Source organism: Aptenodytes forsteri, unplaced genomic scaffold (genome assembly GCF_000699145.1).
Source record: "Aptenodytes forsteri isolate BGI_AS27 unplaced genomic scaffold, ASM69914v1 Scaffold201, whole genome shotgun sequence".
NCBI lineage: Eukaryota > Metazoa > Chordata > Aves > Sphenisciformes > Spheniscidae > Aptenodytes > Aptenodytes forsteri.
Window position 1 is genome coordinate 322,701 of NW_008796209.1, and position 27,037 is coordinate 349,737.

General features: G+C 42.5%; 1 protein-coding gene across 1 annotated transcript in view; it reads right to left on the reverse strand.

The window, feature by feature from the left end:
• Positions 1–27,037, reverse strand: part of UNC13B (unc-13 homolog B) — a 201,160-nt gene that overhangs the window by 42,488 nt on the left and 131,635 nt on the right. The window contains exons 19-28 of the mRNA XM_009288250.1: positions 24,844–25,013; positions 23,900–24,015; positions 21,874–22,037; positions 19,473–19,623; positions 18,415–18,483; positions 15,838–15,927; positions 14,233–14,367; positions 13,278–13,411; positions 12,227–12,312; positions 5,094–5,220 (exon numbers count right to left, since the gene is read on the reverse strand). Coding sequence (XP_009286525.1) covers positions 5,094–5,220; positions 12,227–12,312; positions 13,278–13,411; positions 14,233–14,367; positions 15,838–15,927; positions 18,415–18,483; positions 19,473–19,623; positions 21,874–22,037; positions 23,900–24,015; positions 24,844–25,013 — 1,242 coding nt within the window. The remainder of the gene's footprint in view (positions 1–5,093; positions 5,221–12,226; positions 12,313–13,277; positions 13,412–14,232; positions 14,368–15,837; positions 15,928–18,414; positions 18,484–19,472; positions 19,624–21,873; positions 22,038–23,899; positions 24,016–24,843; positions 25,014–27,037) is intronic.

Consider the following 27,037-nt stretch of genomic DNA (forward strand, 5'->3'; position numbering starts at 1 on the left):
GCGATGGGGGGTGGGGGGGGGGGGGAGGGGCGTGGTTGTGTGTTTAGGCAACAACATAGCACTTACAGCTTTATTTAAATGTCTGTCTAGGATTTGTTGTGTGCAAGTGCCAACATACCGCAGCTGAATCTTAATTTCAAACATTACTAAACAACATTCACAAATAAGGGAAAAAAGTGTCCATGTGTCATTTCAGTCCATGCAAAAGATTATTATATGAGCCTCACGGAGTACAGCCTCCTCTAAACAGGCAGCTGTGTTCATAGAGATTGTGCTAATTATGGGCTGAGTTTGCAAAGAACATGAAAGCATGTGCCAGACATGAGAGGGAGATCAAGAGCAAATTCACAGACAGAGCATACTAGATTGCCCTAAATACTCTCTACACTTCGAAATATAAAGCACATCAATGCTAATATTGGAAATTGTAAGCAACAGTGTTAAATGCCAACAGCAACCTGTCTGTGCAGCCCTATTTAATATAGACAGCAGCAGTGAAACATTGTCACAGACTTATGGACTTCCTGTGCCCTGGAAAAATTCCTTTTGAATGGCACTTCGGGCTCCTAAAAGTCAGTATATTTCAGAGTCTGCTGCAAGTTTCTCGAGCTTTCAACGTTTTGTTATTGTCCTGGTTTTGGCTGGGATAGAGTTAATTTTCTTCCTGGTAGCTGGTACAGTGCTGTGGTTTGGATTTAGGATGAGAACAAAGTTGATAACACACCGACATTTTAGTTGTTGCTGAGCAGTGCTTACACCAGTCAAGGACTTTTCAGCTTCCCATGCTCTACCGACTGAGAAGGCTGGAGGTGCACAAGAAGCTGGGAGGGGGCAGAGCCAGGACAGCTGACCCAAACTGGCCAAAGGGACATTCCATACCATGTGACGTCATGCTCAGTACATAAACTGGGGAAAGCTGGCCCGGGGGGCCGCTGCTCGAGGACTGGCTGGGCATCGGTCGGAGGGTAGTGAGCAATTGCATTGTGCATCACTTGCTTTGTATATTCTTTTATCAATATTATTATTATTTTCCCTTCCTTTTCTGCCCTATTAAACTGTCTTTATCTCAACCCACGAATTTTACTTTTTTTTTTTTTCCCCTGATTCTCTCCCCCATCCCACTGCGGGGAGGGAGTGAGCAAACGGCTGTATGGTGTTTAGCTGCCTGATGGGTTAAACCACAACAGTTATTAATTATAATAGCATATTTTGAAGCAACAGCTCAATCCTTAGAAAAGAACTCAGGCAGTTTACAAGGAAGCAATTACACATCTTAGACCTCCTTCACAGTTCCCAGGCTGCAAGCTGCTGACTGCTTCACATGTCATAGGTCCATGTACAGGGAGGATTACTTATTTGTGCCAAAGCCACAATTTTCACTCTGAGAAGTAGAACTACTTCCTGATTATCATTCATCCTTAGTTATTGTGCCATATCCATAAGAAAGGGCCATTCACTGTTGACAACAGTCACTGCCCATTTTTATGGCTACCATATATTGGCATACAAAATCAAGTGCATAGGTATTTTACTGTCTTACCAAATTGGCTAAACAAAGGTAGTAAGGAAGAAGGTACTATTGGGGGGATAGGGAGGGGAATTACCACCACCTCCCCTCCAAATAAAAAAAAATGCACTACCTCCAGAAAGAGGTTTAATATGAATGTTTAAGTGCAAAGTGAATCCCTTGGATCAGGTCAGGAAATTCTGTAACTATATTTGCAAAGCCAGCCTCAACTTTGTCCCTCATTGGCTGGCAGGAAAACACAAGACATGTAAACCATCTACAAATACTTCTAGTCCCTGGGCACATTCAGGACCAAAATGTGCTTTGAGCTGTAACACAAACCTAGAGTTATCTTAGTCCAAATACCACTTACAGGGTTTTACTATCAGGTCTTGGGCTGCTCAGCAAGTGAGGGTGGACTTTGAGGACTACGAAGGCAACATATCCAAAACGGTACTCAAAATTATCTAGCACAGAAACTAATAAAAATAATGTGATTTCATGCAGAAATAGCTTCAAAATGTTGTTATAAGGCAAATATCTTCTTCCTCATCTGCTTCAATTATTGATCTCGAAGCAAACACTGTAATTACTCACGCACCAGCACACAAGGCAGAGGCTCACGGTGCTGCTTCAGAGACATTCTGTGCTTGCAGGGGTCAGCACAGCCTGACTTGAGACGGCACAGCCAACCTCTCCAAACGAGGTTTGCACAGAATATGCCTCAGTCCTGCCTGCCGGGAAAGGGAGCGGTGCTTTGTGACTAAATGAAAGTTTACCTCTCTTGGTTGCACAACAGTAATGTAACACAAAAGACTGCAATTTCAGCTTGTCCATCAGCCCGGCTCCTGTGGTCTCAGACTTTACAGGTGAGTTAATCTCGTTCATTTGCTGTGTTGATGCATGTGCGTACGCAATGAACATCCTGTGGCCCTTGGCAAGCACAGAGGCAAGAAGGCAGGCAAGGTTTCAAAGAGCAAAAGAATAAATCCTATGTTTGATGAAGTGAGCCAGAAGAATAAGACAGGATTTCAAAGGGAAGAATGCGTTCTCCCACCGCAGAGGAGGCAGTCTCCAGTACAGCTACAATGCTAGCTGCATGCTAACATCAGTAATAAACCAAAACATTCAACACTTCTTTACACATCTAAAAAGCTAGAGTTTTTTCAGAAATTGACACTTCACAGCTTTTAGCTGGCAGCTAAAAAGTGAAGAGAGGAAGTTTTGAAGATCCACTCCCAGCTATGTTGCTACTTCAGTTTCAGAAACTGCTGCTGAATTTCAGAAAGGGGAGCATAAAAACTTCGGCTTCAATACTTTGGAGCCTTCACTTTATTCAATCATATCTGAAGGCTATCAGAAACATGGTTTCTCATAGTTTCAACATGAAAAGCAAGTTTGTGGATAGCTTCTTGTGTGTCAAGTAGATGAACAACTCAGCTGTTCTCCGGACAGCAGCAATTTGGTTTCATATAAAGAGTTTATTGATGTGCAAACCCGATGTGTGGACTCCTTTGTTTAAGGAAGCTTCAAGACTAAAAATACTTATGATGAAGCAAATCAAAGGACAAGACTACATTGCTGTAATTGATACCAAGGGGATATTTCATGACAGGTGAAGGTTATGGTTGAAATAAACACCACCTGTGTCTGACAATGTGGCTATTGTACTAAAATACAAGAGTGAAGTAACAAAGCCAGCGGCTGCAAATGTACATGAGCACTGAAGCTCTACCACAAAGGCCAGCAGAGCAGAACAGTCTGCAAAAGACAGCAGAACGAAACTGAAGATCATTATCCTGATTACACAGGAGAAAAAGAGAGATTAAGAATATCTGATGGCTTGCCTGAGACTGCACTGACTCAGAGGCACAGCAAAGAGAACAGGGCTTCCGAGACTATCACTCCAGCACCCTATTCACTGAGTTAATGCCTCTTGCTGACCTGATCTGTTAAGCAAGGCCCATAGCCCAAGCCGACCAATTACGCCAACTGCCCCAAGTCTTACTAGTGTGCAGCTAGCACGAGGCTTGAGGGACTGCGTGCACCACAGGAGGGGAAGAGAATTCAAAATGCAAAAATGGAAACACAGTCCAAGCAAGATGGTTTTTTCAAGAGGGGCAAGTGCAAAGTGCTGCATTTAGACAGCAGTGAACAGTCGTATACAGGATGGGAAGAACAGCTTGGAAACTCTGTTGAGGGTTCCTGGGGGCTGTTTTTTGGCCCACTGGAAGCATCACTAGTCAACAATACCACTGAAGAAAAAAAAAAAAAAGAAAAAAAAATAAAAAGGCTGCCATCATCCCAGTGTGCGAAAGCAGCAGCACTGCCTGCAAGGCAACGCAAGGCAATGTCTAGATGAAACATCAGTATTTAAGTCTGGGTTTTGTATGTCCAGACACAGACCAGCTAGAGAGAGGCGAGTAAACCTCACTTACAAGGAAAGCTAGGAACAATTGGGAACTTGTCAAATCCCCCTGAAAAAAAAAAAAAAAAAGAAAAAAAAATAAAAAGGCTGCCATCATCCCAGTGTGCGAAAGCAGCAGCACTGCCTGCAAGGCAACGCAAGGCAATGTCTAGATGAAACATCAGTATTTAAGTCTGGGTTTTGTATGTCCAGACACAGACCAGCTAGAGAGAGGCGAGTAAACCTCACTTACAAGGAAAGCTAGGAACAATTGGGAACCAGCAGAAGACTGGGAAGGGACATGAGAAAAGCATTTTACTCTTGTCAAACAGGAACAATTTGTTCTCCATGCCCAGGCTGGTAAGACAGGATATAACTAGCTCAAATTGAAGCAAGAAAGATTTGGAGTAGGAGAAAGGGGAGTGTGTTAAACCCCCAAACCCAGTGGAGGGGTAACAGTGAAGCACAGGGAAAGGAGATGTGGAGCAACCATCACTGAAAGCCTCTGAAAACAAGTTAAACACTGGTCAGAAACAGCACACCTGCTCTTGCCTTAGGCCAATTGTGGGACTCTAGCTACAGTATTCTCTCCAGGTTGCTCAGACAACTTTTTGGGCTCATAAACCTTCTTCAGGTCTGAAATCTACTGCTGCTCTTTTAAAGTTAAATAAAAGTTGTGAACAATCACTTAAAGCTTAAGAGCAACCGCTTATCCGATGTTTCCAACGAAACCATTGGGTCTTAATAAAAAAAAAGAACATTCTCTTTACTCGCAAATCCTGTTGTCTGTGTATCCATGACATTAATACACGCACATACAGACATACATACAGATAAAGCTGTATCTATTAACACAAGAATGTAAGCATACATCCAAAAGTCCGCTGTTCAAGAATTGACCAACGCCCACACTGCAGGCACAAAGTGGCTTAAAGACTGTCCATGCCATTGCTAAAGCTTTTGAGCTCTTGGGAAATGCTGTACAATAAGGGATTGAATTGTGTCAGGGACAGAGGCACAGAACACCAGAGGGGACAAACACGCATGTAAACACAGAAAATCAGGAGTGAAGAAATGGTGTATCATGAAGGCAGCCACATGAGAACCAAATGACTACCCTCAAGGTAACACAAGGAGATGCATAGTGGGGATTTACTATAGGAGACATAACACACTCACGCTGGATATTCAGGCACTTTTCCCTTGAAGGCAGGCAGATCACGAACATATTCATTGTACAGCCACTTCACTTTGAAGTGTAAATTCATATAGTCTGCACTTTTACACAGTCTGTGTTTCTCATGCTCTGTAAAGAAGGAAAAAAAGCAGTTAGGTCTGAATTTACCACTATCACTGCATCAGGCATAGGACAGTCTTATAAAGCATGTCCACAGTCTGCAATGGTTTTGAGGATGAAGCACCTATAGGGCCACAAAATCTTCACAACACAGGATTTTGGCAGCAGGCAGGGGTTCTTGGTGGCTGACCTTTGGGGCTCTGGAGTTTATTTCTGTAGCTCCAACTAAACTTCCATTTGTTAAAGACTTTTTGGTTGTCAAAGCAGTAAAAATAGAGCAATCTCTTACGGCCTTTCCATTTAACATATGACAGTCCAGATTTCATCTTTGCAGGAAACAAAACAAGGAGAGTGAATCTGTTCAAGAGCAAATCTGTTCATTCTTGGATATAAACACAGGCAATACCAACATGTTACACTACACCCCCTAAAAGAAAGGGCAGAAAGAATCAAGTTCTTTAGAGTTTGACAGTGTGAATCACAAGCAAGTTCAAACAAGCTACACAGGAGCTGGAGCCTTCCCTGATCCCCAGTTTGGAGAAATTCATGACACTTCTCTCTCAGAAGGCAACTGTGTTCTTATTTGTATTGCTTTTCTGAGCACAGTCCACTGAAGCAACTCATGGATAACTACCTGCTGCTGAGCCTCTTCCTCCTGCCAGGTTTCGTTGTGTTTTTGTACCCAGGCTATATTGGGACAATGCAGTTCCTCCCTGTATAACGCACATACCTCCACAATACAACCCTTCACACACACCTACGCTGCTAAAGCACTTGCCACACTCAGGCCTACGTTTCTGCAGAGATCATCTCCATAGACCACTGCTCCCCTTTCTCACGAGAAATGTATGCTCCATGTCTTCGCTCTCAAGGCCCTTCACAGCCTATATCCACACTACCATCTTTCAGCAGTTGACTCCCACCTCTGATCAGCCCACAATCCCTGTTTTTAAACTACTTGTTAAGTTCTCTCAAAAGCATCTCAACGCTTTCTCCCAAGCCATCCCTCATGTGCTTACACAGGCAGCTCCTTCTTTTGCACTGCTTTTCTTCAAAATCCTCCTTGAAAAGAATAAAATTAATTCCTTTTTCATGATGCTAAGAGGACTCAGCAACCGGCTTTTGCCTGCACTACGATCCTGAATTATCAGCTGACCAATTCTGCACCGCCACTCCCTAGTGCTGCCTGTCCGTATCCATCTCCTCCTTCTGCCATGCTTCAACAGCATGAATACACTTTGTGCCAGGCTTCTTCGTTCACTCTAGCACCACAGCAAGCTGCTAGTCCATGACTACAGTGTGAGATATGAGACTAAAACATACATGAATTTGGCTTAGACTCAGTTTTTTTTTCCCAAAAATTTGACTTCAGACTTGTCTTCCTACCTTTTATGTGGTTACCTCATTATTGATGTAACTATCCAAGGGCATCACTGCTGACGAGTAGACAGGATCCAACTATGTTAAAAAGTGGAAGTCTTTCTCTTAACTTTGAATGTCTTTAATCTAGGACTTCGGTACAAGTATCCAGTAACTGGGTAGATATATGCACATGCGAGCAATACACGCTACAGATATTCATCAGCAGAAGATACGTCTTAATGATGTAAAATGGCCCCAGCTTTCTGATCAGTTACCTGACAGACAAGCTTATCTTACAATATCATCATCTGTTTTCATGTAAGTGTGAATTCTTGCAACTATTTCAAAATATTAAGAAACTTCCACATCTCTCTTGAAGCTTCAACAACATGCACAAGAAGAAAGGTCAAATAAATTATGAATTATCCAACTGAAGACACAAAACCCAAAGAACTTTTCATGCAAAATTATTCCATAAGCCTTGTCAACTCCCAAGCAGCGGAACACTCCAGTGAGTTGTTTGCAAACCTCTGTAACAGTGTAATACAGATTTCCTCTAATCCACATGTAGCAGATCCACACAGATACAATCTCAAAAAAAAAGAAACCCAACCTTTGTTTTAAAGACATTAAAATGCCCAATATCTGAGACACATAGTCCCCAGGGGTGGTGGTTCGATGGACAAATTACTTCACATGTGCTACTATTTCACATGTACTTTGATCTATTACTCTCCACAGTGAATTTGCTTGTCCTGAAGCCAAGAAAAGTCCATTCATATTTTACATTAGTAAATCTAGTATCTTTCCTGAGCTCTAAGGAGGTATGAGTATACTCAGTGTCTGAGCTGCTGACCTCCCACAAGAACAACTGCAGAAGAAAATGCAAAGCTCTCTCTGTGGATCTAAACTGGAAACAAACACAGCAATAACCGTGCCCGCTTAGCTCCCTGTGAGAGTGAGGAAATCAATGGACAATTATAACTTCATTAACTTCGATATGCGCTGCCACCCAGGTGCTGTTCCTGCATGGGGAAAGCGCTGTTCCTGCAGAGGGAAGGTCTGACTTGGAGGTAAAAAGGACTCAAACCAGATTTACTTCCTCAAAATTAAGCAGTGCACTAAAAGCAAGTAATTCAAGCCTTTTCCTGCTTTTTAGGGCATTTAAAACACTACTGAGTTGCAGAAGAGGAAGACACAAAGCAGCCACAGAAGCATAAGCCCAAGGTCTGCTACTAGGACTACCTAGCCATCTAAGCAGTAAAGGAGAGGCTTCACACCAAGGGGATAAAACTACAGGAAAGTAAAAAAGAAGGGGAGGTCTTACCACCATAAAAGAGAACTTTACGTATGCGAAAGAAAGGTCGGGCTTGTGACAGAGAAAAGACAAAAGTGAACTATAACAGCACAAACATGCTGGAGGACAAAGAAAGCCAACAAAGCCACAAACCCCCCTCTCATCCCCAACAGCTTGTACCATCTGCCTTCCCCCCTCCAATGGGCCCTGCACGGTTTTGATCAGCTGCTTTCTTTGTAAAGGAAAATGTTTAAGAGCACTTGAAGGTGACATGGAAACACATCGGCCAGAGGTATATTTTGGAAACCCATTTTAGAAAAAGTAAAGTGAAGCATTGGAGCCATCAGTCTTAGCACACTTCTGTTCTGCTTTATAACCTGCTGGCTTTTAAAGAGCTTAAGCAGCAGCAACAGTGAAAGAGTGCACAGGTATTTTGCAGCAACTGCTGTGTTTTATCCTGAAAAGACTGCAGAGTTCTGTAAGTCTCTCACATTTCCTCAGCAGATTTCGTCTGCAAACAGTCTCCTCTGGAGAAGAGCTTTTAGGGTCACCGAAGCCATATTATTAAGGCATTAATAGGGAACTGCTTCCTAGCAGCACACTTTCTAGTGCCATGTCCAGTTCTATTTTTCAGGCAGAAAACAGGACTTCACCACATCCTTAATCCATGGATATTTTTCTTGATCATCAGCCTACTTTCCATGGGTTAACTTCTAGCAAATAATGCTGAATTTCTGCAAAGAGACTCTAACAGGTACTGAGGCTGTTGAAGCGTTAACACTTTGGACGGCTGGCATCTGTGCGTGCGTCTGATCCCCCTCCCCTTATTAGAAGTGAGAATGTGGCAGAATGATTTATTTCAATCCTGCCCACCAAGTCTACTCAGTCTCTCTTCCTATTAGAGATGCTTCCAATTTACAACTCTCCTAATGCTGATGCGTCCAAAATAAGATGAACCATTCCTCTCAAGGATGACACTGATTTTCTATTACTGTCTTTTAATGTCTTCCTAGTAAAGGATTAGTATTTATACATTGCCCTACTGCACAGGCTATGTAGTGTACATGGGGGTAAGCTCCAGCTGGGAGAGGCACGATTAGCTGCCACCCGTGAGGAAAAAGGAAAATAACTCACACAGCCAGGCACTGCTCTCCAACTCAGAGAAGCCATCTCCCACCTCAGCCTCCCAACTCTTCCACACTGCATACTGGAGAGCAACGCAGAAGCATTAGGCTGGAAGGAGGGAGAGGGCAGTTTCACACAGCCAGGCCCGCACTCTTTCTACACCAAAGCCATTGCATGCCCTTTAAGCTAGAAGAAAATTTACTCCCACTGCAGACTAAAAGGGCCAGAGACTCTCAATCGTCACCTCAGCCAGGAGGGAAGGAATAGAGCCACACATGAACTAGAGCTCTGACCTCACCAGTTATTCTCCATCATTTGTTATCTACAGCTTAATGCCTGGGACCCAGCAAAGAGGCTCTCACCCAGAACTGCTCAGTGTATTGGGTACCATCAAACAACAACTGGAGTGACCAGTCAGAACAGGAGTATCCTAAGCAGCATATACCCTCCATTTCTGCAGCAGCAGTATGGTCTTCCACATCTTTGCAGATCTGCTCATCACTGGCATAAAACTACAGGACACTAAAGCTAATATAGCAACTACATCCAAAGTGCTAAAACTGCAGGTAGCAGATGAAAGTCTTTGCCTGCTCACAACTATAAACTCTGCTAAGGAGCATGAACTTACCACTTGGTGAGGTGAATGAGCTCATGTTATCCAGAACTTAGGAACAGAACATAAGGGAAAACACCATGAAGAAAGTTAGGAGCAAGTATTATACTCTGGGTTCATGTGCACATATCTCCACAAAACAGATTAGCTTTTGTTGCAGAGAGCTCCTGACGCGTACAGATCTTGGAGCACACCAGAAATGTACCCAGGGATTACTCTACAAATTGCCAAAGACAGGAATACGAAACTCTTGGTGTAGTTAAACTTGTAGAAAAATTAGCAACTTGAACCGAGAAATGACAGAGCCAAGAGCTGAGGACAGTAACACATCACAATCTGTTTCCTTTAATCCCTTTTTTCCCCTCATTTAAAAAAAAAAATGCAGTGAACTAATCCAATCATCTCTGTTTGAAATACATGTAGTAAGGCCTGTAATTAAATTATTGTAGAGCTTGTTATAAAGGTTATCTTCATAAGTTTCTGGAGAGCAAAGCAGTGAGGAATCACACTTGCCTCAAACAGAATTTTGCACCCTGAGGATTCCTTGAATATATATTTGGAAGAAACACACACCAAAACAGACTCTATCATTGTTCAACCCTCCTGCAGGACTTGCACAGCTAGAGTACAAATACATGTACCGTGCAGTTTTTCAGCATTCGTTCAAAATGCAAACCCTTCCTGGTCCATCAGCTGCTTTTCTGTCAACTTTTCTCACCAAGAAATACTTTGAAGAGGGATGCTCCTTCAGCAAGTATTTGCTATGCACTGATGAACTCACAGGTGGAAACGTTATGCCAATCCTTGTCTCAAGAAGCTCACAAGTGACTAGAAGGATGTCAGGAAAAGCTAAAATAAGCCCAGATTCACCAGGGAGAACAGAGTCAAAGGGGACACAGTATGAGATGTAAACAGAGAAAACCTGGGAGGCAAAGTTAACTTGGGCACTGGGAATCAAATAGAGCCAGGTAAAGCCGGGGGGGGAACCAAAGTCATGTCCCCTTTGACAGTCAAATTCACACACACAATCAGTAACCTTCATGCAGCTGCATTTTGGATGCAACAGGGAAAGGGAATCCTAGGAAAAGTCTAGCAACTAAACCTGGAGAGATCCAATTCTCATGTCTGCTGGGAAAGGAAGAAGATACAGCACTTTCAACACATAGAAGAGCAAACTGCATTATAAATTCCTGAGGGTGAGCGCACAGGGGTAAATAAGGACAAAATGGAAAAGGGAGCCAAAATGTTTGCAGGAGCAAACAGTTTCTAGGGAAAGTGAACATGAAGTTATCACAGTTGCCTTATCTCTAACACACCAGCAAGTAGTGACAGTCACTATAAAAGAGACTCTTCAACACAGTTAGTAGGTCTTAGTCCTTCTTCCCAGTGTCTGTTCTTACATCAACACGACCTCACAAGACAAAGGCACTGTGGGGTACAAGCGTATATAAAAAGTTCCTAACACAGAAGTGAGAACATTTCATCCAGACCTGCAGCCTGCTGAATTCAAGCCTAGAGCTGGCAAAGGGTGTCTTCCCACAGCACAGTCTCTACCCCTGTTGCATTGACAGAGACTAAGAAATAGATTGAGTCAATCTTCTTCACTTACAGAGCAACCCCACAGACCGCTGCCGAAGAACAAAATGCAGGAAACTCTCTTAGCTGGCAGCAGTTCTTTTTCTAGCAGTCTGAAGTAAGAGCTTAATAGGCTGTCACTCCTATAAGTGAGCTTAGATCAAACTGGGGGCAAATGGATTGAGCATAATTTTGTGAGTGACCAAAAGCAGTAACTTGACTTGGTTTTGGAATATGAATACAGCTAGCATGCCATAGGCAGCACTGGCACTTCTGTTTTATCACAATATCACCTTACAGATGATCATACAGCCTGACCCTGCAAAATACTGGGAGAACAACTGCTACCACAGCTGCAGAGCCTGTGGGAGCTGGATGGTCTCTTAACCTTGTAAGAAGCTGATTACATTGTGCAAATGAATTTATAGAACTAAAACCAAGTTCAGAAACTGTAATTGACCATCAGAAGAGTACTGCAAGTAGTAGAATTCCTTTCTGGGAGTTTGCTGGGCTCTGCATGCCTAAGTCATTTTCAGAAACAGTAAAGTTTCTCCTTTACTAGGAGTCTGGTGGAATTATGCAAACATTAATTCAAAATTAAGATGCCTGCAGCAGGATTTGTTCTAACAGCACGTTTCTGCCAAAGGCTTAGACCTTCTATGCTGTATCATCCCGGGAACTACAGCCATGGCACAACCCAGAGTCCACTCACTTCTCCAGCCCTTTCTACCATTGTACATTGCAGAAAAAATCTGCTGCTGATCTAAGCCATCATATCTTCAGGCCAAGGTGAACTTCTGATTTCAAACCAGCTGGGATAACAATAAACAGCTTGCAACACAGCCTGACACACAGGTTCTAGAACTCACGCAGATCTCAGCCTCAATTCTCACCCATAAAGCAGCTGTCCACAAACAAACCACTAGAAATCCCTGCTCCAAACAGTGGTGCTACTAATGTGCTTAAGCCTCATTTACACCAAATGGATGGAGAACAAGAGATCAGCAAACAAGTCAGCTGGCAGCAGTGAGGAATTCTCTTACCTTCTGTAGCATATTTCATATCCTGGGCAAAAAGACTCCACATCACCTCCGCGCTGATCTTGCCAACAGCAAGCTCCTGAGGAAACCTGAGGGGACATTTGGGAAAGGCTTTGGCATATATCAGAGCAAAGGGCTCTTCTTTATTCAGCTCTGAGCTAAACTACAAGCTGAGAAGCTCCACATTACACACGCTTCCTTCACCCTAGATAAATGACCAGGTGGAAACTGGAGATCATGGACTGGACTCTGTGGCATAGATTAAATAACCTGAAAACAACACTGCTGTTGAGACTGTTTGTAACTCAAAAAGTCTGGCCCTGGATGTCTCTCCTAAAACAGATAAATACAATAATTCTGGGAATGTGATCTCAATGCCCTTGCACCTTTTTCCCCTTTCTTGTCCATATTTCTTTTTTTCCTTTTTTTCCTAGGGTTACTAGGCTGACAGGTGAACACTAATCAGGTGTCCCTGCCATGTTAAATCAATGATCACTAGGCATAATCCAGCTTTTTGTGCATAATACCTCATCAGATATCTCCCTCTCTCCTGCCCTGTGGGACTGTTGGACTGTTGCCCACTGGAGTATCCACCAGTTAAACAGACAGGTTTCAGGTTCCTTTCCAGTGCTGTGCCAACCCCACCCAGTGCAATCTCCCAGTGCTGTACTGAACTCCACATTCCTAAACCACAGCGTAAGGTGTTGTCACCACGGCAGCACTGTGTGCATTAATTTGCATCCCAGAACTGCTCAACATCAGAAAAAGCCAAAAGAACTCTCACCCCATTTTCAGGTGCCTCCCTGAGTTCAGGATTGTAATAATCAGGGTGTTTGTGCTCGAACGCCATCGTAACTGAACCTTTTGAAACTCCTCCATCCCAATCAAAAAGAGTTATTTATATAGACAGAGACAGATAAGACAGAAAGACAGACAGACAAGATAAGTACTTCTATAAATACACAAGTGACAGAAGAGATAGAAAGCAGTTTAACAAATAAAGCAGAGCACACAGAGACTAGCATTAGCCATACAGGACATGGAAGATTCTTACTGATTCAGGACTGGGGTATAAGAATTCTTATCCTCTTCTATGATGGAAACTATCAAAGTGATGAGCTTGGGCCAGAAATCCAGGTTCCTGATGCTGGGGCCCTGTTCCTCAGGAGGAAGGTCCTGATTTTTGTTCTGGGAAGGAAGCCATTGGAAAACCGGTGTACATTTAAAGGGGAAAGAAAAAGCTGACAAAGGTAGATCACGATACAAACTCCAAACACTAATTACCTGTGGACCCTTTCTTCTGAAGAGCTTAAAATTATTGTCTGCTGGCAACTTGCGTGATCTAATGCAAAACACAGTAATATGCCAAACCATGTTGCTTACCGGTGGCCTCAAACCCAAATAATCCCTGTTTTGTCATTTACCATGCCAAGAGCAAGTCAGGCTCCAGGAGACCTGCTGAGACATCATTTGCTCTAAGCTTGTTCCAAATACTTGCTTTTTAGGCACCTGGGTTGATGACTAAATCCATGTTGACACATTGTGTGTGCATTAGTGCAGAGTGCCCAGTAGAGCTCTCATGGATTTGAAAACTATTTGTGTCTAGAGATACCTCCTAAGCCCAGTGCAGAACACTGGGTGCTAGAAAACAAGATAAAATTTTGCTGCTTGAGGTTTATCTATGCTAAAGACATTTTTTTTGATCAGTCTACATTTGCTCTAATTGGCTTTTGCTCACTCAAAGCTGCATCTAAACCTCCCTTCACAAATAACTGCTCATGAAATAAAGTAGCTGAGGCTGGCAAAACGAATTGTAATTAGTTAGTGTAAAACAATTATCGTCCTCCACTTACTAATTAGTGCTCATTAATTGATTACAGATTTTGTGCATTCAGAAGATAACAGGTCACATGATTTTGTTTGTGTGGCTTTTTATATCAATTAGTATTCTTGTTATTATCTTGAGAAAATCAGAAACTTGGATTTCTGCCCGCTTATCAGCTACTCACAGGATCTGTCTGGTACTCGCGACTGTACAGCTCGTGACAGTTGTTGAAAATGTACTCATAGGTGGAGTTGAGGCAAGCTTTTACACAGTCCTTTACTACCTGGCTGGCTCGGGGTGGACTCTGCAGCTCTTGGACCTGGCAAGGAGACAACAAAGAGTCAAACAAAGCACTGTTCATAAATCAAACAGGGAAAGAACAAGTCACCGGTTTGGGAACTACCCAGGACTTGGTGGATGTGCTTTCAGTGACTTGTGCTATCAGTGACCTGAAACCATGAACGGGTCGCTCTCCACAGGCATAAAACAACAGTGACAACACTTACGTCCCCACAGGATCATTTGGAGCATAAAAGAGATTTTGAAGTGGCAAGGAAGATTCTTCAGAATAAATAAATCATGTGACTTGATATGTGTATAGTCTGAGCCAAGCACACACAATTTCTGCTAAATTTATAGGATTTTGCTATGAAGCCAATGAGCAATCTTTTCAAACACTGGAAGAACGTGCAACAGACAAGTGGAGCACATTACATCTGATCTGGAAAGTCTTGCTGAAGACCAAACGCTTGCATGCCTTTAAATACAATAACTTTCTTTAAGGACATCTTTCTTCACAAGGTTTACTGAATTTTAAAGCACACCAGAATCCTTAGGGACATGCCAACCAATACGCCTTCTCCTCTTGCAACAACAGGTCTAATCATTATTTCATTGTTACATTGCTTTAGAAAAACACTTCAGGGTTACTTTAAACTAAACAGATACGCAGGCATCACCTGCGAATAAAACTATAACCTGAGGCAATTTTGATATTATCACTACCTCTAAACTTTTCAGAGTATTTCTATAAAGCAAACTTTCAATACAGACATATTGTCTGAATGAACACTTTCAATATAAAGTTCTAAAACATCATTTACCCTAGGACTTAAGAGTAAAATTTTAAGCACTTCCTGAAATAGCTCAAATTAAAAAAGACTTTGTGGTTTTGATAAGATAAAAATTACTAAGTGACATGTGCTAACCTACAACAGTATTTTTAAAAAAGTTTAGAAACAAAAATCAGGAATTAAAAAAAAAATCTCATTACACATTGTTAGAACAATAAACTTAACTACAGAACCAGCACATTAGCTTTCATAACAATTCTCTTGGATTTCTACTGAGAGATACTATCCCATTTCAGTATCTTACCCTCCAAGAAATAAATTTAAAAGTATTTACTAGATAAAAGATGGTGAAGAGATGGTAGTGACTGATAAACATTGGAGACAGTTTTATAGGAAAGCTTCCTAATGTTATTAACAAAAGTAAATTAGCTTCCTAAAATCAGACAATTTTCTTTTTTCCTCCTTTTTTTTTTTTTAATTATTTTGTGCTGTATTTATGACTGAAGAATCCCAGGGAAAAAACAACTTTCATCTTCATGATGCAAAATACAGTGAAGTAAAGATAAAATGTGGATGTTTATTACATGGTCAGCAGATGATCTCAATTTTCCTTAAGTGTCTAAAGCACAACATGAAACAATGGTTTGAAAATGGGAAACCAACTCCTGTGGCAAAAGCTGCGGAGGCCCCGTTCCCATCCCCACCCACAACATTACCTTCATCCTGAAAAAAGTGATGCTGGTCAGCAAATCCACTGTAGACTTCAGGTCCTGCAGCCGTTCACGGCTGCTGGCTGGGAAATTATTCTGTCGACAAAAAAGGGAAATCCTGTTGGAAAGCACAGTCGGATCCATGCAAAGCTTCAAGCATGTGCTAAATAAGGAAAGTATCTTGGAAACATTTCCTGCTCGAGAAGCTTGTACCAGTCAAAACAATGCTCAATAAATAAGGCCTTTTTGCTGCAGGAGCTTATCTGTTTGCTTAATTAAATAGCTTCTCATATGAACGTAAAGTTTGTGGATGCCAGGAGACTGACAACCCTCGGCAGCAGAAGATCTCTCCTTGGCTGTAGAAGGAGCAGGCAGGGAGCAACAGCCTTGCCTCCGGCAGCCCTGGCCTCTCGCTCGAGGTTGCTTGTGTGGGCCCTTTCCTTTCTGCACTCACCGCTTGGTTTTTGGCTTCTCTTCTGAGACACCAAGAGGTGTGGTATATTAGCAACCTTTCCAGAGAAATAAACTGGACTGAGAGGGGAAAATGAGCGCTGTTCCCTGTAAGAAGTCATTGTAACCACTCAGTCCCCTGTAAGATCCGATCTGCCAAGATAAGCATGTATCCTTCAGTGCCTCCTTTGCTCTAATGCATTTATTTTACATACTCTGCCCACCACCCCGCTGTCCACAGCCATAGCTTCCTTCTCCATTCTCTGGGTTCCACTGAAGTTAGAAGTCTCATTGTCCCTTCCAGATATGATAAGTGTGTGTGTGTATGTATGTATGTATATATATGCATGTAAATAGTAAGTGTGTGTGTGTATGTATGTATATATATGCATGTAAATGCATATGCTAATGCAGCAAGCTTTGCTTCTTGCAAGAGACTGTTCCCTTTCTGACCCCAGGCACTGTGTCCTTTCCTACATTCCCACTCTTTCCTTCCTGTGTCTTTTACAAGCGTTTATGTTCCTCAGCATGTTCTTGATTAGGAATAATAATCAGGAAAAGATAACATTATCTATATTGAAATTCAACCTCCTCTATGCTTGTGTCAGCTAGCGACCAACCAACAAAAAGAACAACTGACATGTGTACAGAATAACTGCACTTGCTCACAAAACGCTTTTCAAATTAATTATTCAGAGGGTGACTTGGAGCTACTCTTTGGAGGGCTCCACCTCTCCCCTCCTCACCCGCCATCCTGCCCTGGAAAGAACAGGCATTGGTTTGATGCCTTCTTTTTCAGAAGTCCACACTGCTGGTTATTCATTGTTTTAAGTGCTTACAAATAGCTTGATTAAACTAGGGGAAGGGGGAGGCTTAAGCTGGGTAATTTAAGTTGTAAATTGCCATCTCCTGTCTTGAAAGCTGGAAACTAACACCTTTTTCTTCCAGAACTTAACCTGCCCTTCAGGGGTCTTAAAATAATTACTAAGAGCTCCCAAATTTCTTCAGCAATTTCTCTAAATATACTGCCAATTAGATAACATCTAAATTATTTAAATTACACAAATCTTTCCTGGTCCATTACATAAGATTTTATTTGTTTGTCCAAGGTTTAGTTGCATTAGCCACCAGAAAGCAGCTTTATTGAAGACCAAGCAAACAAAAAAGGCATCACCACTACAGATTCCTATTGCCATGTGTTGCTACTTTTCCCTCTGCTACTCAGTGGATCAGTGCTCTCTTTAGACCTTCTCTTACTAGTAATAAAGTTTTAGAATAGCTCTTTACACAACACTCCTTTTATCTTCTTTTGCACCTTGCCCCTTGTCCATTTTGTTTGTCTTCCTAATGCACTTCTCTTAGTCCACTCGTGTTTCTCTCCTCTGTGTGTTTTACTGTGTTTCAGATAAATGCACTAACCAGAAGAGGATCTACTTTTCAATAAATAAATAAAATCAAAGCTCATAATTTTTAAATTTTTCAATGAATTAGTCACTAATTAAAATAATATAGCAAGGAATTAAAAAAAAAAAGCCAAGTCACATAATAAGACTATGTTGGCTCTGGAGTAGCAAAGGGAGAAACTAGAGGGTTTAAGAAGCCTGATGGACAGAAGCCAACATTTGAAACTCATCTCTTCCCAATATGCTGAAGTGGGGGGGATCTCAACCTAAGAGCACATCTTGTAGATCCAGAGTCAGGGACAGTGATTCAAGTTTGCCAAACCTGAAAAAAGTGACAACATGGCTGCAGGTCCTCTGAAAGATTTCTGTCTCACTAGGGGAGAACAAGTCTGTTTTTCCTTTGTAGATGATACTGAAGGAGCTGATAAGAATAATTCAAATTAATTAATCCAATCCAACTTGCATTTCTGGGAGAGTATCAGAGATCAGCATAGTTCACAATCCTTAAATTATTTCAGAAGTCTTGAGGAAATTATAACGGAAGAAACAAACATGATTTAAGTCCTATCCATGAGGAAAACAAAATGGTGTATTCGAGCAACAAGCTTGTCATGACAATTCCTTAAGACACAAAGTACCCAAAAGGTTAGAAATCTAAGAGAAATCCAAATGGTGCACTTCCCCTCTGCCCAGCAGAATGCCTGAAAGGATTCTGTTTATTCCCACTCACCCTGTACATTGAGAGATCAATCCGAAGTGAATTATGAAGCTGGTCCAGAAGCTTCACAAATCGTTCTTTCTGTGGAGCAGAAAACACTAATAAACTTCGGATATCATCACTGTCCAATCGATGTTCAGAGTAAGCAGCAGGATATCAGGGAATTTGTGTCAGGTCTCAGGAAAGTGGGAGGAAGCAATATGAATGCATGGTATTGTGCAAACAGTATTTTCTTTCAATTCTTGGATTTACTCTTATACTGTAATTATTTCTGAAGTCTGTGTAACATTAGAATTGTCAGAAAAATACTCCATTATCACTCTGAAGTAGAGGCAGAACAAAAACCCCTCTGATTTCTAGTCTGCAATTTGCACCAAACTTATATTTAAGAGAAAATATTTATTCAGAGATGAAGAAAGGAACAGGCAGAAAAGGGTGTAATTCAGAGCAATGACACAGCTCCAAGATCTTATCTATTAGTTCAGTGACAAGTATTACAGGCTTCTTGTGACTATCTTCTCGAGGTCAGGTCTCTCTGCTGGATTCTGGTTTGGCATTGTGAACACCTCCTCATTCAATCTACAAATTTTCAGTCTGATGGGAAGCACGAGCTTTTCCAAATACTTTTCCAGCACGCTCAACTCCACCACGTTATACAAAAAACATTTTAACCATTAGGGGGACAGACTTTTTTTTTTTGTTTTTTCTTAAAGCAGTTGCTGTTTTTAAAAACAATGTTCTGAAACGGTCACATTGCACAGTATATTTTATCAACAGCATCACCATGCAGAGTTTAGTACTATTGGCTCATTTCCATACCATCTGTGCTCCAGTGTAATTTGAACATAAAGAATAAACATCACAATGCATTATGCTGATTAATACCTAAAATGTGTGAGGATGATAACAATAAAACCATTCTCTTTGTCTAGTCTAGAAGAGCTCCACAGCTTCCAACTCCTCACAGATTTAGTGTTCCTTAAACAGAACAAGTTATTTACTGAAAGGCAGAAGCACCGTAGGCAAATTACAGAAGTCCAATTGTAACATCACCAAACACGCAAACATACCCCAAAATTGGAGGCTGCAAAGCGGTCCGAAGCAGACACATTTGTGGAGGCAGTGGTGTGCGCATAATAAGCATTGATATTGGCAAGTAAGGTGCTCATCACAGCTGGCACGCCTGGGCACATGTATTTAGAGGAGAGACATGCAAAATGCCTGCAAAAGGACAGTTCTGTAAGTCATTCTGGTCTCTTTTGTGTAGCACAACTTGACTCTGTCCCTTTAATAGCCCACTTACGCTGACTGGCACCATGAACAGACAAAAGTTATGTTTTCTCCCTTTCTGTAAATCTCCAGCATCTCTGAGCTTTTTCAGAAAGATGCCATCTAGACAACAGATATGCTCGAAACAAGAGAAATTCACTACAGCCCTTTCCAGATCATAAAATAGCTTCTCAACTATTTGTTGCCAACAGCTTGTGACTTAGGTGACAACCTGGGTCCTGATGCCAACTCCTAGAACCAAGCCTGACACAAGGAAATCTATATAATTTGCTGCCACTTGAGGTAGCCACAGGTTCTGAGGTGACATGAGGCAGCAGCAAATGGAAAGCATTCAAGCACAGCGGGAGCACACGCTAATATTTCTGTGCTGCACTGATACGTGATTCCTTAGGGCTAACCCTTCCAGCCTGCAGGAAGCGTGCACGCTCATTTGCATTTTCCCATTTAACTGCTCTCATTAAAGTGCAAGGAACCTTCCTGCAGGAAATCTCAAAATTATGCCAGAAGCATCCAGGCTTGTGAAATGATTGATCAATCAAAGAAAATCTGTTAGACATAAGGGGTGTGGGAGGTGGGGGGGGGGGGGAGGAATATCAGAGCTTAAGAGCTCTGATATTATGGTACACGGCAAGTAAAGTTCATTCCAACAGACAGGAGAGTTGGGCCATTTTTAAGCAGTCCTTTTTAAGCAGTAATCCGCACTGAGCTCCCAAACTAAATTTGGGAACTATTTTCTAAATGTAGCTTTCTCCCTAAGGGACTCATCACAGACATTAGCTTCTGTGCTAGTTAACCTACAAATGATTATAACCAAAAAAGCTCCAGTGAGAGAACTTCACAGGAATTCACAAGTCAGTATTTCAGACAAACATGATACTGATGCCTGAATGTTAACTTGCTTGCTACATGATAACTATCTACCAACTGGGTCATTTAGGCACTTGGTAAATACAGACAGACACATAAAATGGCTTTGTTTAGCTTGAAGAAGAGAAGGCATGAGGAGCGGGGTTCTAATCAATTTCTTGACTACTTAGCAGAGAGGGGAGGGTTAGTGAGAAGACTGAGCCAGGCCAAAATCCTTTCAGAGGGAAGACTAAAAGATAAGCAGCAATGTGCAGCAGTTATAGCATAGGAAATTCAAAGCAGGATTTTCCAATTTGGATTTCAACCAGGAATTTCTTCCCCAGAGTAATACAGCCTGAGGACAGGAGCCCAGAGTGGTGGTGGACCTCCATCCTTGGACATTTTCAACAAACTGAAAGAGGCCCTGAGCAGTCTGGTCCAACTTCCAAGTTAGAAGCAGGGACTAGACCTCCGGAGGTACCTTCCAATTCTTTTCCACTTTGGTTTAAATCAGTATGCAGAAAAGGTGCTTGCAAGGTGACATAAGTACAGATCATAACTCATCCAAGGACCCAGACCCCAAAACTTTCAGCTTCTAACGTGAAAAATTTCACTTTTCTGTGCTGTATTTAATATTACATTTGAAATAAGAAATGAGCTAAGTATAGCACTATCAGTCTTTAAGAGGAAGAATGGCTCATCTGAAATCCAAGTAAAAGTATAGTGACAAGGAAAATGCTCTTTGAAGATCAAGAACTGCATTAGCCTAGCTCCAAAGAGGACAAATCAGTGGCTCCGTTACTCAAACTTCCTATAAATGCCTTCAGCAGCACCTGGGAAATTAGCGACTTCAAAGGATTGTATCAATTGCCACAACACACATGTAGGGCAAACACTTTCACAAAACCTCATCCCTTCTCACATCATCAGAAATCTTCAGCGGGATCCTTGGGCAATATCTTTTTAACAGAAGAGTGCTCAAACAGAGATTTTAGAGTCTTAAAGCAGGAATGGCTCAGCTATCAATAATAAAATATGGTCATTTACACTACTGAAATTGGTGTAATTCCTTAGAATTAGTTTTAAAAGTGCTCATGCAACTTGTTCGGATAGATGCTTAATTCCAGCACTTTGTCAGACATTAATTTCTAGACTTTGAGGAAACCAGTGATTCAGAGACAGGCAGTCTTTTCCCGCTCACAGTAAGCCCCATAAGGAGCAGCTGTCACTGCCAAGCCTTCCGTTACCAACGCATTCCATCTTCTAAATATTAACAGTCACATCAATTAGTTACACTGATTGTCTGCACTAAAGACCACACGAAACGCATCTTACGTCATGGCCTGGTATATTGATTCAATGCCGTAACGCATTGCAAATTCATCCACGATCTCTTGAGCTGTCTCATCAAAATACACCTTCCAGGCATCATCTCCTTTGGCATCAGGGATCTTCACCACCCCATTCCCTTGCACATCTGTGAGATGGTGAAAGAGGTTCTGAAATACAAAACAGGAATGAAATTATATGTGAGGCTGCTGAAGCCTCCAAGTGAGTTTCATGAAGAGCTTGGAACTGTTGAGAAGGCAGCACTAACACAAATTTCTTTGCTCTCCTCCCTCTTTCTGTCCCCCTACCCACTATGTATTTTTCTGCTTTTACCTTCTTTTCTTCTTGAGTGCTCCTAGCTGAATTTTTTGCATGCATACCTACAACTTTACCCAGCAGACATTGTGCAAGATGCAGAGGAGTGCTTCAATACAGTGAAACCACAGACCAGTTAGTCTCCTGAAACCTACACATTTCTGTCCTCAGAATGAAATGCCTTAACATGGACAAGCTATTTAAACTAGCTGACATAACAGCTCTGTGTCAGCTTTGTAATTATTATTATTATACAGCAGAACAGTCCAAACAGATTTTTTTTTTCTGAAAAGGACATCCTTAAGATCACCCCTAACAACTAGACACTTGCATTATTATTCAACATAACCTTTCACTTTATCTAACACTGCAAAGGCTTTCAGCTATCATTGCTATGGAGAAATTGCACATTCAGTTCAGTGAGTTTCTCAGTAATCCTCAAATTCATGTCACTTACAGATTCATCAGCCTTTCAGACAGCTGCCTCCCTGTAGTATGGCATGCAAAAGTCTAATGATCTCATTAGGAGCTAGAGGACTCTGCTTTACACTACTATTTTTCCTGATTAAATTATTCTAGCTGTAAATCATCTTCATTTTATGATACACAGATGAAAGAAGGTGATACTTAAGAGACATATTTGTAAAAAAGAAGGGCAGCAAGTGATCACACATGTTCAGAAGGAAAAAAACCAGAATAGCTTACCAAACAGAAGCCATCACTGAATTAACAAACAATAAATATGTATTGAAGGACACAAGACAGCCTAAAAGAAGCCTACTGATGTTTTTCTAAGCTTCGTATCTGCCTGTTCCCTGTCAAGGCCAGAAGACACCACAGGGCTCATCTAGCCCAGCATCTGGATAAACATGTTGTTCCCGTAGCTGAACATTCCACTCTGTGATACATCTGTCCTTCTTTTCTAATCTGAATTTGCTTAAACCTCACTGGACCTCATGATATTCTCGTATGTCAGGTGAAAGGGGCTCTGACTACTCTTCCTTATTCAGGCACTTAGAGACTGACCCTGCCACCTGCCTTCTCTTTGATAGATAGATGGGCACCATGCATCTCTCCAAGACAGGGTTTTCCTTTTAGACCTTCTTACAAGTCATCTTTGGATTCCTCCCAACTTCTGCAGCACTGCCTGGCCAGCTTAGTCAACCCTGAGACAGGTCAGTACCCAGTAACTGTAGCTTATCTTCTGTTTCCCAGTAACTGTTCATAGCTGTACACCAGTGCAGCAGCACAGAATTTATAACACCAATATCTGCATCACTCAACAGCCAGAGTCAAAGCCTTCCCCAGACCAGAATTTACTAATAAAGCATTTTAATATGCCTTCTCTAAAGAAAGGCATAGGAACAGTACATGCTGAAAACATCACTCAAGGAAATTCAGAGGCTTCTCCACGTTAAACCCATGGGGGGCTCTGAGTTGGACCAACGCATGATTTCTGCCTGACAGCAGTGCAGCTGTGACAGTGCGACAAACCGAGCCAGCCAGCCCTCAGTGCGGGGGGAGACAGCCTAAAGCCTTCTTTGCCTTCCTGACAAATGCAGGTCTGATGATTCAGCATGTTTCCAGGCCTGCAGAGCAGGGAAAACAAAGCTCATCTAGGGCAAGGAGGAACATTTCAAGGAAATAAAGGTCAGAAAATTGCTTCTTCAAGAGACAGAAGGGACATGGTGATGACTGAGCTGAACCCGCTTCTTACCTCATGAAGGCAAGTGTACTGAATATGATACGGAGCCACCTTCTCCTCGCCTTTGATCTCCACGCTGATTTGCAAACGAATAGCCCCAGACACTGCAGACTTATCTGTTCGCTTCTCTAGAAGGAAAAATCATCAGCAATCACATGCATTTTTCATGTTCAGAGCACAGCCATCTTGGGGTAAAAACATTGGAAAAGAAACTGCTGGAAGCTCAGGTTGAGCTTTTGATCAGAGTCACCATGGAGCAAACTTCTGTCTTTTTTCTTTCAAAACTTTGAAAGACTGACTGTAAGCCAGTCCTTCTGACAGCAAATGTGTTATAAGGTCCCTGGCCTTGCATTCAGTCAGCTGAACTAGAACCACCAAGGACAGATCCCTTTTCTGAGAACAGGGCTGACTAATATGGAATTTGTTCCTGACTTCATCATAGTCCTGAGCTCCTGGGAATTGCTGGTTGTCCCTACCAAGATTTTGGACCTCCTAGGATTATTACTATGCCTGTCAACTCAGCACCATCTGGTTACTTGTCAGTACTTTCTACAATACTCTATTCTGGCCACTTGGAAAGGTCTCAACAACTTCCCAGCCCAGTGCAGTGCACTTGCAGGTCTTAGAGACTGGTAAAATGCTTGTGTTGGCACAAAAAAGGGCACAGGACAGAAAACATGTCTCCAAACCTGCTCCAAGCATTTACCCATTGTACTTTCCAATGCCTGACAGGGAAAACCCATCACCCTCTGACATGTTATACTCCTTCTCTTCATTTTAACTGGGATTAAAGCCTTGCAGCTGCTCCACAGCACCATCATATTCCCCTTGAAATTATGTGGGGGTTTGGTTGGTTTTTTTTTTCCTTTCTTGCAAACTGCCCAGATGCACCCAAGTGTTGCTGAATGTTACCAGACTAACATGTGACATGTTTTCAATCCCAAAGCCCTGCTCACCAAGGTTGTACCACACATCCATTTCTCCGCTCAGAGTACGGACTTCAATGATTGTCTGCCCCAGGAAATCATCCGACTCGCGTTTCAGTCTCTGCTTGACACGAGACTTGATGTCATCATCTTCATCCCATACTCGCACCTTGATCCGGTCAGAAGAATTATGGCACTCACTGCAAACAATACAAACATAATGTTAAAGAGCACACAATGCAGCCCACGTTTATATGCTACATGTTTCACATTCCTCTTGACCCACTTGTCCAACCATAGAAGGATGCATAAACAAAATGTAAACGAATGCCTATTTATTTAAAAGTGGAGCATCTGATAGGAACTACACAACAACTTTTTGGTGCACTCTAAGTGCTCCTGTGACATGGTAGATACTGCACTTCAGATGCGTGCTGAAGGACTGCCCTGCCCTGACTACAACCACCAAGTTCAGACTTGCTAAGTGGCTGCGACTCTCCTGCTCGTCCTCACTCTCAGCAGCAGCTCCCTAAACTTGGGAATTCTCTTCACTGTTGTTGCTTTTGCTGTGAAGCCCACAAAAGCCTGGTGATAGCTAGGCTGGCAAACTCAGCCTACACACCCCAAAAATGCCGATGAGCACCTCACTGGTTTCTGATAGCTCTCCCAATCATAGAGTCGTTTAGGCTGGAAAAGACCTGTAAGAACATCAAGTCCAACTTTAACCTAGCACTGCCAAGTCCACCACTAAACCATGTCCCTAAGCACCACATCTACATGTCTTTTAAATACCTCCAGGAATAGTGACTCAACCACTCCCCTGGGCAGCCTGTGCCAATGCTTGATAACCCTTCAGTGAAGAAATTTTTCCTAATACCCAACCTAAACCTCCCCTGGCGCAACTTGAGGCCATTTCCTCTCATCCTATCGCTTGTTACCTGGGAGAAGAGACCGACACCCACCTCGCTACAACCTCCTTTCAGGGAGTTGTAGAGAGCAATGAGGTCTCCCCTCAGCCTCCTTTTCTCCAGGCTAAACAACACCAGTTCCCTCAGCTGCTCCTCATAAGACTTGTTCTCCAGACCCCTCACCAGCCTCGTTGCCCTTCTCTGGACACGCTCCAGCACCTCAACAACCTTCTTGTAGTGGGGGGCCCAAAACTGAACACAGTATTCGAGGTGCGGCCTCACCAGTGCCGAGTACAGGGGCACGATCGCTTCCCTACTCCTGCTGGCCACACTATTCCTGATACAGGCCAGGATGCCATTGGCCTTCTTGGCCGCCTGGGCACACTGCCGGCTCATGTTCAGCCGGCTGTCGACCAACACCCCCAGGTCCTTTTCCGACAGGCAGCTTTCCAGCCACTCTTCCCCCAGCCTGTAGCGCTGCAGGGGGTTGTTGTGGCCGAAGTGCAGGACCTGGCACTTGGCCTTGTTGACCCTCATACAGTTGGCCTTGGCCCATGGATCCAGCCTGTCCAGGTCCCTCTGCAGAGCCTTCCTACCCTCGAGCAGATCAACGCTCCCGCCCAACTTGGTGTCATCTGCAAACTTACTGAGGGTGCACTTGATCCCCTCGTCCGGAACATTGGTAAAGATATTAAACAGAACTGGCCCCAATACTGAGCCCTGGGGAACACCACTTGTGACCGGTCACCAACTGGATTTAACTCCATTCACCACAACTCTTTGGGCTCGGCCATCAACGATCTTCTGTTCAGCTGTAGGCACTAAAGGCTACTTGTGCTTATGCATGTGCAGTATCTAGGATAGCACAGTCAAGGCCCATGACAAACACCCTTCATGCTGTTTTCTAATAAAAGATAAATAGCTCAGGTGGACATAGCTCTCTTACTTCAAGATAGTCACAAAGCAGTAGTGTATTAATGTACAATACATTACAATCAGATGATACAAATGCTGGGAGGAAAGGGTGGGATACAGCAGTTACAAAGTTGGTATTTAATTACTGGAATTTATTTTGTCTATTATTCACAGTTCAGACTGATACTTTGCACTCTGGGCAGACCAGTAAAGACTTTTCCATTAAAAAAAAGCAGTTTACTGTTTGCTGAATCAGTACCCTCCAGCTCAATGCACAGGCAGAATTTGCAGCCTCCCCATCTTTTTAGGTGCTCAGATACCTTTTGTAGATACAAACAGGCTCCTGGATGTCAGAAGTGGGTAGAAGAACCTTATTATAAGAGCTCTGCTGATTTACAGGG